General features: G+C 42.0%; 1 protein-coding gene across 1 annotated transcript in view; it reads left to right on the top strand.

Annotated features, from left to right (window-relative positions):
• The window catches only part of LOC134745946 (uncharacterized), a 105,382-nt gene extending 92,911 nt beyond the window's left edge, over nt 1-12,471 (top strand). Inside the window, exons 8-9 of the mRNA XM_063680092.1 lie at nt 10,517-11,469; nt 12,360-12,471. Of these exons, the coding sequence (XP_063536162.1) occupies nt 10,517-11,469; nt 12,360-12,392 (986 nt within the window). The 3' untranslated portion in view covers nt 12,393-12,471. The remainder of the gene's footprint in view (nt 1-10,516; nt 11,470-12,359) is intronic.
• Nucleotides 12,472-14,813: the final 2,342 nt, after the last annotated feature.

The following is a 14,813-nucleotide window of genomic DNA, read 5'->3' as shown; positions in this document are numbered from 1 at the left end:
GTGGGTCTTGTCGAAAGCGCCCTCGATGTCAATGAAGGTGCCAAGGCACAGTTCTTTGGCATGGATGGCTCTTTCAATGCGGCTGACGACCATGTGTAGTGCCGATTCTGTGGATTTACCTGAGCTGTACGCGTGCTGGTTGTTGTGCATCGGTGTGTTCTTTAGCGTTCGATCCCTCAAATCCCTGTCGCACAGTTTTTCCAGTGTTTTCAGCAGGAATGATGTGAGACTGATGGGCCTGAAGGATTTAGCCGCCGTGTAGTCATTCTTACCTGGTTTTGGTATGAATATCACGTTCACATCCCTCCATCTCCTGGGCACGTACCCCCAGGCTAGGCATGCTGCCATGATGTTGGTCAGGGTTTCCTGGATGAGCTCTAGACCCCACTGTAGGAGAGCAGGGAAGATCCCATCCGGACCAGCCGCCTTGAAGGGATGGAAACTGTTTATAGCCCACCTGAGTTTCTCAGCGGTGACGACTCTGTGCGCCATTTGCCAGTTGTTGTCTGCTGTACTGTATACCTCATCCTGCTGATCTTCATCGGCGAGACTTACGCATCCTGGAAAGTGAGTTTCCAGGAGAAGGCGTTGGGTCTCTGCAGGGGAAGATGTGTACGTGCCATCGGGTCTCCGGAGTGAGCCCAATTGTGATGTGGTCTTGTACGCTAATGTTTTCCTTACACGGTTGGCGTGGTCTAGTGTTTCGATGCTGCTGCAGAAGTTCCTCCATGATAAGGATCTCCAGTACCGCAGTCTTTTTTTGTAATTGGCCTTGGCTTCATAGTAGTTGTCCCAGTCTACCTCGGCCGTTGTGTTCATGGCCCTGTTGAAGAGTCTCCTGGTTTTCCGTCGGAGTCTCTCCAGTTCTGGACCCCACCACTTGTGTCCCGTTATGGCAGTCCTTGCCGGTGGTTTTAAGGGACACGCCTTGTGGTAGCTGTCTACGAGGGCATCGGTTAAGATGTTTACCTGCTGTTCTATTTCAGTCGGTTCCCGGAAGTCGTCCCTCGGAGGAAGCAGGTCGAGGCTTTCACCTAGGACATTCCTGAAGGTGGCTCGGTCCGTTTTCCTGGGATTCCTTCGGGCGGTTGGTGTGTCACAAGATGCTAGTAGATTGAAGCGAATCCATCTATGGTCTGAGCAAGAGGCCTCCTGGGAGACGTGCCATCCCATGACTAGTTCACTGACCACCTCCGAAGCCAGAGTCAGGTCAATAATCGTCCTGCATCGTTTGTTTACGAATGTTGGTTCGGCACCTACATTTAAAATGTTTAGATTAGTAGTCACAAGATATTCAACAAGTGTCTTACCCTGTTGTTACTGGTCTCCATTCCCCACAGCGGGTGGTGTGCGTTGGAGTCGGCCCCGATGATTAATGCGAGGCCCACTCTCTCGCAGTGGCTGACCAGTCGTTGTAGTTCGGCGGGCGGCGGCTCCTCCTCTCCGGGCATGTACGCCGAGGCGAGGACTAGGTCGCGACAGCCTGTTGGCAGTGGAACTTGTAGTTTAATCGCACACAGGTCTCTGGAACAGAACTCAGTGAGCGGTTGTGCAATGATATTGTTAGTGGTTAGGATACAAGCCCTAGGGACGGCGTGTACCGTGGAGTAATAGAGCTTACCTTTCGTGTCGGAGAGCCCGCGTATGTGACCGTTGCCCACCCATGGTTCTTGTAGGAGGGCAACGGCTGTTGGCAAACCTACCAGGCAGCGTCTCAGTTGGGCCGTAGCGGCCACGCTGTGCTGGAGGTTTGCTTGTAGGACACTAGCCGGTGTCCATGTTGTCGGTGGTGGGGTCTCCGTCTTGCATCTCCCCTCCCTCCTTCAACATGTCGGCCAGCCCCGTCTCTATCCAAGCCGACAGGTACTCACCGTCGGATGATGTCCCGGCTGGTTCATCACCAGTGCCAAGGAGTTCATCCTCCGAGGGTTCGGCTGTCGTTGGCTTGGGCATCGATGGGGGGGCAACTTCCTCTCCGGAGGCAGATTTACTCTGACCGGGGGTGCCCGGGGCCTGTCGACTAGGGACCTGTGCTCCCGTTACCCTTAGGGTGGAGTCCTGCAGGGTGGGAGGCTGGTCCAGGTATTTGCCTCCGGGACCCCTGAACCTGAGGTAGACATTACCCACTCCACAGTTCAGGGATCTCCCCCTCTCCATAAAGGCGGGGACGAGGTCTTCGGGGATTGTGAAGGCGACAAACCACCCCTGGTCTTGCCGCAGTATCTCAATGATGGACCAAGTGCCGACCTTGGCCCATTCGTTCTGGTACTTCAGTCCGTCAGCTGCCTGACGGACGTCTTCCCAGGACGAGTTGTTTATGTTGGGTATAAGGAGCCCGCACTTAACTCTCCTTGCCATCTCCGACTGGCGAACTGCCGTTAGGGAGATGTCTGGCAAGGTTAGGGACTGGATGCATCGCTGAGACCAGGCGGCCGAGTATTCGTCCTCTGCGAAGACCCTCAGCTGCCCCTCAGCGAAAACCGGTTTACCCTTGAATTTAGGTGGCCGGGCTCCCACGATGTTCTTTCTCGCCTCCACCACGATTGCTTGGTGCAACCCGCGGAGAATGGCGTGGGATGTTTCAGCGGAGATCTTACCCGACTTTGCGTCCGTGATGACGATCGTCAGGTCAGATGCCGCTGCTTGTGCGTACGACGCTTTCGGTTGGCTGGGGCTCACTAGTCGCTGCTTTTTGTTATCTCCTTGCGGGGAGAAGGACTCTTCTCGCGTCCTTTTAGCAGCGGCTCGTGCGAACTTGCCTGGCCGTCGTTTGGGTGGAACTGCAGGCGGAACAGCAGGGCTACTGGCCGACCTTCCTGCCTTAGGGGGTAGGATGGAACCTTTCCCCTTCGGCGGAGGCTTGCCAGCAGCATCCTGCTTGTTCGGCGCCGGTTCGGGTGCCGGCTTCTGAGAAGCCCGTGCTCCCTCCTCGGTTGCAGGGTTGTGTGTCTGTGTGTGTGTGTGTGTCTGTGTGGTGCCCAGCTGCTGATCTCGTGCTAGCCGAGCCGCGCGCCTCTGGTTCTTATTTTTCTTCTTCTTCTTAGCCACCCCACCTTGACGTTGAACAGGGGGGGGTGGGTTGGAAGAGGAAGAATTCCCGGCTCTGGCTAGGTGAGGCTTCCCACTAGTGGGTCGCTTCTTGGGCCTGCGGTCCACTACCTGCCAGTCCAGGAATGTGTTTGGGCCAGTCTGCTCCCCAGATGAACTAGGTTGCTGACCAGCCGGGTGGTTTGCTTGACGCACTGTCTCTGGGACAGCTTGTCTCGCATGTGTGGCTTCACCATTAGCGATGAACGCTGCTGGATCAGCTTGGGGGTTTTCGTTCGACCTGTTATCCATAGTTCGTACGTTTATCTTCATCCTCATCGGCTCCCACCCTACAAGGGCCCACAACATTGGGAACGCTTACCGGCACATATAAAAGGTGCTTTCAGTCGTTAGGACACCGACTCGGGTATAGAAGTGAGAAGTTGGCTAGTTGCGCGACATCGGAAATTTGTGAAGGTGGGACGTAGGGTCGCCCAGGTCAGACGCCCTCCGCCCGAATCACCTAAACGAATCTCCTCAGCATGGCCTTTCACCACCACATCAGCAGCCGAAACTACCTCTGCGGCCCTCCCACTTCTTGCCGTGAGCCCACCTACGGTACCTCACTAGACCATTTCCCGGACTGTGGCTAGTAGCCCGGGCCACCGTTTCGCCCGAAATTCGGGCCGAAGCAGACGTGTTGCCACGCGGGTTGGCAATGGCTCAATCGCCAGGATCCCGTCATCCTTGCTTACGGCGCTCAACTGTGCAGGTCCTAGCACAGGTGGGTTGTGTGTAGGTTGTCAGCAGTAACCCACTCCTGCTGACAACACCAGTGTGGATGTTAGCCGTGACTAGAAAGAGGCACGAATGCCAGTCGCTAGTGACGTTGCCCAGGGTGGACCAGAGGAGACAGACGGACCTTTGGGCGGGCCGAAGCCCACCCAAACTTCCCCCTGTCTCCCGCTCGGGGAGGTCATCACACCACACCACCCCAGTTGATAGTATGTAAAGTTATTTTTTCAACAAGTTAGGCAATTATTAAGTAACCACATTTTTCTCGAACTTTCGTCTTTGTTGTAAATAAAAAAAAAAGAAAATAATTGGCGTAAAAAGTATTTCGCCTCGTGGAGCCCTTTTCATATACATACTTAATAAGATCACGTCATAAACGATTTAATAAAAGTAATACTTTATTTAAAATAAATTTTAGAATAATAGTGAAAATTGTAAAATATAAAACAATATTTTAACCAAAGTATTACTAATTCTTTTTACAATCAAATGTATTAATACGTACTTAGAACTGATACTTTTCTAAATAACGAATAAATGGACTAAATTGTGTAATTAATTTTTAGTGCAAATCACCACAATTTGCTTCTAAAGAGCAAATCAGTGACCAAAAATTATATATGATTTTAATGTTTCGTTCATATATTCAGATTTGTGTATGAAAATGTGAAACTATTATTTCTAAAATAAATTATTCGTCCCTAATTTACACAATAATTATACCAAATTTGATCTCATAGCAACAGATATGTAGAAATAGAAGCAAACTGGACCGCAGAAGCCGACTTCCCCTCCCTTTTTCGCGGGTTACCAGGACTTAATCTCATAGCTAGTGCGTCAGCTCAGCTTTGTATGAACCAAGGAATAATAAATAGTGTTAAACGATATCCCCTGAGGCCAAAGTGCATACTCACTTTACTTACTTCGCCTACTAAGAGGCAAATCGCGACTTTGAAAAGGTTTATCGATCTTATCACATCACTAGATTATCGACATTTAATGTCGACTATTGCCCATCACTTTTCTGTCTGTGTACGTATTTAGAAACTTGACCCCGCCCCTAAAATTAGTGCGATAAGAACAACTGCAGCTTAGGCGAAAAATCCTGCGTAAAAATCTCAAAAATCGAGGTTTTGTACTCGACTGTTTCCTCCTCCAAAACTTAACCAATCGTAACCAAATTTGGAAATCTAAATGATTATGAAATTGTCTGTGTCGGACTGTTTTGATTTTTTGGCTAATTGATACCAGTTTTGAATACCACGCCTCTCATTGCGGCATAGTCAGTGAGGCCATTTTTGGCCATGTGTGAAGGGCTCTAGCGCCTTAAAAAACAAAAATATCAAAAAAAGCAAAACACACCGACACAGATATTGACAATATTAATCTGTGTTGAAAAAATCATTGATCTAGCTTCAAAAACCACGGAGGAAACAGTCGAGTACGTTTGTATGGAGAAATGACCACTCCTGTTGGCTCTTAAGGCCGTTCCATCGGTTTGCCGCTGTCTTTGTCACATTTCGCAAGAAAGAACGGGAAAGAACATACACGCCAAGTGTCAATTTTGATCGAATTTTGTCGGTTTTTATTTATTTTAAAAATGTTACCGTACAATATCGAAATTCTAAAGCTATGAAATTACTGTTTAAGTTAAAATTGTTTTTTCTTCTTTCTTTGTTTATAGTATCACATAATAAATAACCGAGTAAAGTAGGATTAAAAGTCAGAGTTAGAGGTTACTTTGGGAATTAATTGTATCGAGCGAAGTTTCATAATTCGTGTATCGGAAGCAATGTTGTTAAAGATAATATAGTCAAGAACTACATATATTTTTTCCACGTCTACGAATATCAACGCCTCTTAGAAAAACATGATCATATAATGAGATTTTTCGCCTTCTGGCTCAGGGAACCGCCTTAATGCGAAAACCAGCAATTGCCATTCCAGTCGGATCAACTAGAGCCTGGCCATCGAATCGTGATTCTGAGTACTAACCGCACTAAAACATGTACTTATATAAGGACTGTATCGTTTATAATAATTATAATAAATACAGATATAACCTGGTCTAACTATTGACATGTGTGCATTATTTTGTATTACTATGTTCTAAGGGTTTGATCTGAGGGTATTTTTAAGCCATATCTGATATAAGGTTTTATTTATTTTATTTTAGGGACTTTATGACGCTTTCAATAATATATCGTCTTGCAAATACATTTCGGACAAGCCTATCAACAGTATCGAGCTTTATTTGAAACTATTTCACTGACTCCTTGGTACGATTTAAAGAAACAATAGGTTAATAGCTATGCTGCCTAAACATGTTATCTAAGTGCATGTCCTCTTCATGATTGCTCAATTGACCAACTGCGGAATAAATGCGCTGGTGAATTTTACTTTTTACATAAAAACGATTTTTCACCCCACGTTTTGGATTCCCTTCAATTTCTGATGCAAGCGAAATGAGGTGAGCGTCAGGATGGTTCAGGTACACTAAAGGTACAATATAACTGCATACTTTTAGTTGCAAGGTTTCGTAGGTCCACCCGCCATCCTGACGTTAGAATGGCGGGTGGACCTTTTTTGTTAAATAAACAAATAGCTCGTTTTATAGAGAGGTTCACTGGTTTTTATTAAAGGTACACTGAAGGTAAAATATGTTTATAAATATGTCGTTGAAATTGCAGAGGTCCACCTGCCATCCTGACGCTCACGAAATGAGGGAGACAGCTAAAAGAATGACCTAAAAACCAATGCCTAACGGACTCATGACGTTGAACTATCACTAGAGCGGGTCGATAGAAACGCTCAATGATACTAGTTAAACACATGTGTAATTTTTAATTAAAAATGTAATACAAAAAAACGGTTGAGTAAAGTTGTATTTATTATAAACGAAACAGTCCTTACTGTATCCCTCTATCTAACAGAAATTATACTAAATAAATATTGACTGGGTAGCAAGAGTATAAAAGAGTAGAGATAGTAAAAGAAAAGAATATAAACAAATATAGGTGAAACCTTTCATTTATTCTTTAACAAAAATGAAAAATAATTTCATTTTTTGAACAATTTTAAAATTAATGGCCATTCCATTCCATTCCACTTTCTTGCAAGATCGGTTAATAGCATGGAAATAATCGGTTAAAATTAAATACTTAGATTACTTGAATACGCATCAAAACAGTGCCAGTAAACCTGCTATTTGACAACTGTAGAAAATTGTACTTGTAATCTAAAGTCCCTTCCGAAAAAATGCATGATTCTCGGCATGCAGCATGTAAGTAGGTACAGGCAGTTTGTGTTGATACAAAAAAAAAACATTTCTACGTTTTTTGTAGGTACCTGAGGTAGGTAGCTGCATGAGCTAAATACGTGCATGCCATGTTTCATGATTTCTTCTGAATGGAACTACCTCTACTTTTCAATTTTGTCAGGGAAATATCTCGAACTATTTTCATAATATGTGGCTGGCCTGGCTCAAGAGCAATAAGGACGTTTCCATCTTAAATTTCACCAGATATTCTGATAGAAACGTTCTTATGGCAGATGAAGCATAAGGACCCTTCTCTGTGGAAAGCCACATATAAAGAAATGAAATTAAAAGTCAATATCACCTTTCTCTGGCCAAGCTATAGTTATTTTTCAAAACAGTTGCTCAAAAAGTGCTACTTTTCGTGGCTGTTTAGCATGCGGAAAGTTGGTTTTCGCGAACTAGTGCTTTTTACTTTTCCAATTTTTTTAAATTTTTACTTGTTCCAATTCATGACTACTTATTGATGAGTGTTAATATTAGTTTCCTTTAAACGTCGTAATCAACATAAAAACCTACTGTTAATGTACGAATACGAAAAATATGCATATTCATATTTTATTACTTACCTCTTCATCATTATAAGTATTATAACACGTTTATTTTTTAATGTTGAAAAACCGTTCTTAATAAGTTGTCTGAATGGAACGGAACGCCTGTCAAAGAAGAGGCGTATTTTCTTACTGCAAGAATGTTTTAAGTTTCCAAAGGCAACATTAGATATTGTTTTTATAAATATACGATACCCAAATAATCGTAAATAAACGATATTTAGGTAATAATAGTACAATGTTTTAATATTTACAATTGTTTCTGTCTTATAGAACATGCATTTGAAAAAAAAAAACTCATTGAAGTGGGTTCAATAATAATAACAAAATCTATTCTAGTCGAATAAAAGCTAGAAGAAAAACACCTCTTCATAATGTCAATGTCAATGATGTCACAGAATTAATAATAAAAAAGTTCCGAATTCCATTCTTGTTGCTTTTCTTATTTTTTCGCAACTATATTAAAAACGTCGTTCGATACACGTGCGGAAATGTCATTCTTCACTCGTCTCGAGTCTTGCCACTCGCCTACGGCTCGTGGCCAGATATCTCGGTACTCGTGAAGTAATGACATACTATCCGCACTAGCATCGAAATTATTAACTATTCCCTAAAATGGTGCAATTTATCTTTCTTGTTTATCAATTGGAAATAAAAGTTAGATTTTTCTTTTAATTCTATCTTCGTTAAATATAAATAAATACTAAATGGTCCGAGCGCGACTTGAACCCCTTACCAGATTAGCCTCCTGAAGGCGTAGTATAAAATACGATTGAAAGTTCTGGGGCCATAGCGCTCCCTGTAGCCGGTAGCTCAATCGGTTAAGAGCATTTGGCTCCGGTGAAGCCAAGGGCAACCTTGGCCCACCCGCAACCCGCAAGGGTTCAACTCCCGCTAAAAACGTCGGTACCTACAGTTTTGCATTTATATCACTTTCATTGGAAACTATAGTTTCGTGACAGACGCTTCTTTATAATAAAAGAAACGAAAAAAGTAGTTTAGTAGAAGTTTAGAGGAGAAGAATAAATTCTTGCATGTCATATCATATACTAAATATGACAGAAAACACCGATCGATAAAAATAACCCGGGAATTGCTTGTCGACCGCCATCTTGGTGATATCGGGTCGTGATTAATTTCTTTGTTTTTGCTCGTTAACGTTATTTAAAATGTAATACTGATAGCTTATTATGCAGTAAACTAATGTAGAAGTGTGCGGATAATGAAGAATTAATCTAGATACGAGTTTATCCACCGTTCTGGTGTCAACGCCAAGTAGCCCCACGTGGCCCCTGTAAAGTCCAGCTATCGCCTTACATATACAAGAGCTAATAAAATGCCCGTGCACTGGTCTTATACTAACCGTACAATTTAGTCGTATTTAATTGGCGAAATAGTCCCACTGGACTGAAGTCATAATTTTAAAAGAATGAATGAACGAAAAATGACCCGCAGACACGAACGTAGGCCGGCCGAGCCTAAGGTTGCTATTCCACCTGTACAATATCTTAGTCCAATGTGTATTTGTGTGTATTTGCGTGTCACATTTTGCTTAATGAGAGTGAGACGCAATGCACATGCAGGTGAAGTTTACTACACTACATCTACCTAAGATTTATTATAAAAAGTAGGGGAAAAACTTCGCACACTGAATGTTTTTTTTTTCTTTACACTTGCGCAGTAACTCATACGAACCAAGTAAGGTTCTAAGTAAAATACTTGATAAAGTCAAGGTATAAAATGAATATACTTTTTAAATACTAACGTTTATAATTTAATTGTTTTGTTTATGTTTAAAAATATTTAATTTGATTAATTTAATAGACGTTTAATTTTTTTTTACAAAATGTTTTCGGGTTCGTGCCTTCAATGCCTAACCAGTCAAAAAATGTCAATATGGCGGACGAATTGAAATGTCATGTATTAAAGAAATATTTCGCTTTAAATTTAGTTTTTTCTTTGCAAGTGTGATGAAAAACATTGTGTGTAACTCCGGGGGTTCAAATATTGCAAACTCGAGTCTTTAATTCACTCCAGCCTGTGCGGGGGTCCTGAATGTATAGACCTCGTTTGCAAAATTTTATTTCGTTGCACAATGTACTAATTATTCCATGCCTACTTATCGCGTCGTTGTTAATAATTTCTTTCTGTTATTGTTTCCTACCTGGCGCGGTTGTAATCACTGTAAAGAGTCCTCTCGCTTGGTGTTCTTGTTATGCCACAGCGCCAGTTACGACAAAAGCTACAAGAGTTTGTGTCCCTCTTCATGAAGCCAAGCGTAAGCTACGGGCGCCGCCAAAAAACAAGTTAAGTAACCAAATAAGCAACTTTTTCTATTTGTTACTCATTAAGTCATTATTGTTGTGGTTTTATTTGTGCTTTGTTTTTCATATACTATTTAATGCAAGATGGTGATGGAATTTTACTAATAGTTACGGCATACATACGCATTTCTAAAATATACTTGGTGTCGTTGGTCTGCATTTGTGGAATTCACCTGCCGTGGCTGCCGTCCTGTTGGAGCAGTGCAACGTTACGTATATTGTTCAACTAACATACCTACAATTCTTGGTAATTTTATGTTTCGGTGGCCGGCCTCAGATCACGATATGATGTACCTAACTAACATAATCAGATTAATAGGAAATGAAATTGTTAATTAAATAAGTTCGTAGTTCATTAATACAATTCTTCTCCAGACATACATTTAAAAGGTATATTTTATCACATAAAGCTTTATCAACTAAGTGGCTATATACGAAGTGAATGTCTTCCTTGAAAACTATTTCAAATGCACACCGAATCGTAATCCCATTTTTTATTTCAGAATTGGAGAAGCCAAGGATATCATTGAAACAAATAAGAATGCACCGGCAGTCTCCCGGCAGCCCTGAAGACAGCCATCAGAAGCGAGGGCGCAACTCGAAGGAAGACCACATCACCTCCCAAACGGATGTCAAGTCTGATCATACTGCGTCAGGCCAGGCTGATGTCGGTGGAAGAGCTGATGCGATACCTTTATTTGACCCAGAAAATCCAGAATTATTAACGCAGGAATGGATTAACAATATTGATCTTCTCGGTTTCAAATATAATTGGTCGGACACTGTGAAAGCATTTTACATGCAAAAGAGGTTAACTGGAATAGCTAAAGATTGGCTCTCGTCAATACGTCACAGTGACAATTTGACCTGGCCCGAATGGAAAGACAAATTGTTAGAAGCCTTTCCTTCTCGGAGAGTAAGCTACCTGGATCTCCTGCATCGGAGGTCGAAAATGATTATAGAAGATAAAAGTAAAATAAAAGCGAACAGGGTGCACGAGATTAATGCCAAAAGAGCATATGCTTGTCTCATTGAAGGTTGGCCTTTACAAATGAAGACTCCAGCTCATTGGGGCCACTACGACAACGGGTACGATACGCAACACTCTTTACACCCTGATTACTTATACCTCGCAGATAGAGAAGACCCTCGAATTAACGCTCCGCAGATTCGACCGATAAATTTGAATAAAGCTGATCATAAATTCGGCATGAGCAGATATGACGCGATCAGTCCAGATGAAGAGAGGAGAGGATCCTGTTGTTGTAATGATGATAAGGCTTGTATGCTAAATCGTTGTTCAACAATTAGGCAAAATGAAATGAGACCATCGTGTATCATTCAACGCAATCAGATACCCGTAGACAGAAGCTGGCATCAGCCGTGCTCTACATTAACGTCTAGCTCCTCCTCGCCGTCGATTGCCAACCCGGCACCGGATTACTCGAATGACCAGGTAAATAATCTTTTTTGTAATAAGGTCAGGCGACTTAGGAAAGTAGGTAGGCTATGTGCCCAATCTAGAAATATTAATAAGGGTAAAGGAAGAACAGTAAAAGCGCTTTCACCGTTACAGGTTTTTTTCACTGGCTTCAAAAAAAGAATGAGAACCTCCTTTTTAGAAGTCGGTGAGCAATCTTTTTTTATATGTTCACCGATCACTCGATATACCGATTAGGTTTTTTTTTTGTTTCAAAGTATATGCTTTTTATTTTATCCCATTGTCATCCAGTCAGGATCAGATGACGAAATCCTAGAGAAATAAAGGGAACCCTTCAAATATTATAGGCATATTAGTAAATTTGGCATTTTTGGTACATTTAGTATCGGAAATCAATATTCTATTAAGTGGAATTGCTGATGAGGATTGAGGACTATAGAATGATGGCATTTAAAAAAAATGTAGTCGGTTATTTTTTTGTTCAAAGTTAAGTAATAAAAGTATGAGTCTACGGTAGAAGAGCATCTAGGCAATCTTTAGGGAGGACAACTTTCATTTAGAGTTGAGTGGTCTTAAAAATACGAATTTTCAAAAAAAGTTATTGCTCAAGCATGGCTGTCCAAATAATAGCTTCCCAAAATATCTGAAGCCAATTTATCAAAACCAATATCAATATTCCTGCCTTACCAGTAGGCCGAGCACATGATTGGCGCGACAGTATCTCGCCGCGAGATAGAATACCCGTCTTTTACTAACTGTATGAATTAAAGAGGGACGGGTAGTCTATGTCGCGGCGAGATACTCTCGCGCCCATCATGTGCTAGCCCGGCAGGTTCACTTGTTTAGTTAGGCTAGGTGATTCGCTTACTTTATTTTATCTTAATAATAACTATTTTTTGTTTCAGGATTCACGCGAGCCAAAGAATCTGACTGTATGATAATAGTCTAAAATTCTAAATAATAAGCTAGATGCGTAAATGCATTTACCCCTGCGTCAAATGGGGAGGCGTCGTGGTTAGAATGTTTGGGGAGGCGTCGTGGTTAGAATGCTAGCGATCACATGGCGCCTCCCGTCAACGGCAGGTGACGGAAACGCCGCAGGGGATTTTAGTGGGTATTCTCCTCCTCTCTCTCTGACTAACAGAGGGAGCCTTGGGAGGAGCGAGCCCCACATACCACCCCCAATGGGCTTCCCCATTGCCCGGGGGGCGAGATGCGTAAATGCATTTACCCCTGCGTCAAAAAAAAAAAGGCTAGGTGATTCGCTTACTTTATTTTATCTTAATAATTACTATTTTTTGTTTCAGGATTCACGCGAGCCAAAGAATCTGACTGTATGATAATAGTCTAAAATTCTAAATAATAAGCTTATGTTACAGCACAATGTTGTGGTACGAGTACACTACACTACACCACACTAGACTAGAATTATACCATGGGTAGTACCTACCTATATGGGTAGTAGCCATAAACGGCTACACATTGCCTATATAATTATGTAATTCATAATAATGGGATATTCCTAACTGTTACCAACAAGTTGTTACAACTGGTTACTTCAGGGTTTTTTTATTTATTTTTTACCGCAGGGAACAACTAAAAAAAAACATTCTTTGGAGATTTTGTAGTGATAAGTAACAACTTGGTGGTAACACCGGGAAAATGTAACGCTTGGTGGTAACACCCGGTAATGTTGGCATGGTGGTAACAATTTGGCAAAGTTTACGGCACCATATATTATGTTTTTGATACATGGAAACAGATTCTTATTGAATATTGATTATTAAAGGATACAAAAATCCTTCAGTCATTAAATATAAGTTAGTTAAGCAAATTGTATTTGCGTTTCAATTTGTATAGTTAATATTGTCAGTATACAGGGTGGAAAAAATTAATGGGCCCTGGAGGGAAACCATCTTTTATTTTTAAAAAGTAACAAAACTGCATTCAGATTTTTCTTTTCTTTTTAAATTTTGCTTGTGTAAAAATATTCTTGAGCCTACTAAATATTAGACGTTATGGATGTTTTGTACGACAAACGAGTGTATAAAACCTAATGTTTCTTGGAGAAATGTTATCATTAACTGTATCGACTAGTACAATAAAATAGCGAGTGTTTATTTATTGAAATTTTCAGTTGGTTCGATTCCCGGGCGAGACAAGCGAATTTAAAAAAATCTTTGAATAAAGTTTTATTCTTAAAAAAAAAGAATGTTTCCTTTAAGTAAAATGAACTAACTTAAGGTTTTAAGGCACTTTCCCTTCAGGGCCCATAATTTTTTTCCACACTGTAAGTCTTAAAGTCATTGGAGTTACGAAAGGTCCGTTACATTACAATATATCGACTGGCTCATGCAACTTTTATTTATACAACTAAGGCAAAAAAATATGCAAACGGGTTTTTGTACACACTTTCAATTTAATTGTCCGGTGTGGAGGCAAAAATTAAATAGGCTGGCCGATCCCGTTTGATTCGATTGTAAGATTGTTTGTGACCGATCAAATCACCAGGCGCGGACGCAAAAATGCAAATTTTCGACGCTAGTTGGTATGCGCGGTTGGGGGCATTTTTTTTTTTTTTTTTTTATACCACGTCGGTGGCAATCAAGCATACGGCCCGCCTGATGGTAAGCAGTTACCGTAGCCTATGAACGCCTGCAACACCAGAGATATTACACGCGCGTTGCCGACCCTTTAAAAACCTGTACACTCCTTTTTTGAAGAACCCCATACTGTAGCCCCTCGGGAAAACCTCGGCAGCTCGGGAGCTCATTCCACAGCCGAAGCGTACGCGGGAGGAAATTCCTCTTAAACCGCACAGCACGCGACCATTTAGGTGCTAGGGTGTGAGGATGAACAGTGAACACCCTGCCGATGGCGAGCGGTGCGGTGATAGAAAGCGGCCGTTGGCATCATGTCAAACAATTCTTCAGAGCACAGCCCATTGTACAAGCGGTAGAACACACACAAGGAGGCGAAGTCTCTCCTTAGACTTAAAGGTTCGATACCGCTTGTGAGTTTGGGATCGTCGACGATTTTATTTATTTCAAAGACGATCACCATAAATCTAAAATTGGTGATTAAATTACTATACGTGTAGAATGACGGACCCCACGAATGATGTTAGGGTGTTCTTTCCAGCTTAGATGATAATTTGTATCTTCCTAATTAGTTTTGTAAACTTTAAATATGTTTATCATTCACACTTTAATCTTTGAATTAGTAAGTTCAACCTAAAAGCGACATTATTACCTAATACCTACTAGTGCAGATATGAGAGCGCTGGTGGCCTAGTGGTAAGAGCGTGTGACTTTCAATCCGGAGGTCGCAGGTTCAAACCCCGGCTCGTACCAATGAGT

Source organism: Cydia strobilella, chromosome 1 (assembly GCF_947568885.1).
Source record: "Cydia strobilella chromosome 1, ilCydStro3.1, whole genome shotgun sequence".
NCBI lineage: Eukaryota > Metazoa > Arthropoda > Insecta > Lepidoptera > Tortricidae > Cydia > Cydia strobilella.
The sequence above is the reverse complement of the archived record's forward strand: the minus strand, read 5'-3'. Positions and strand labels throughout refer to the sequence as shown.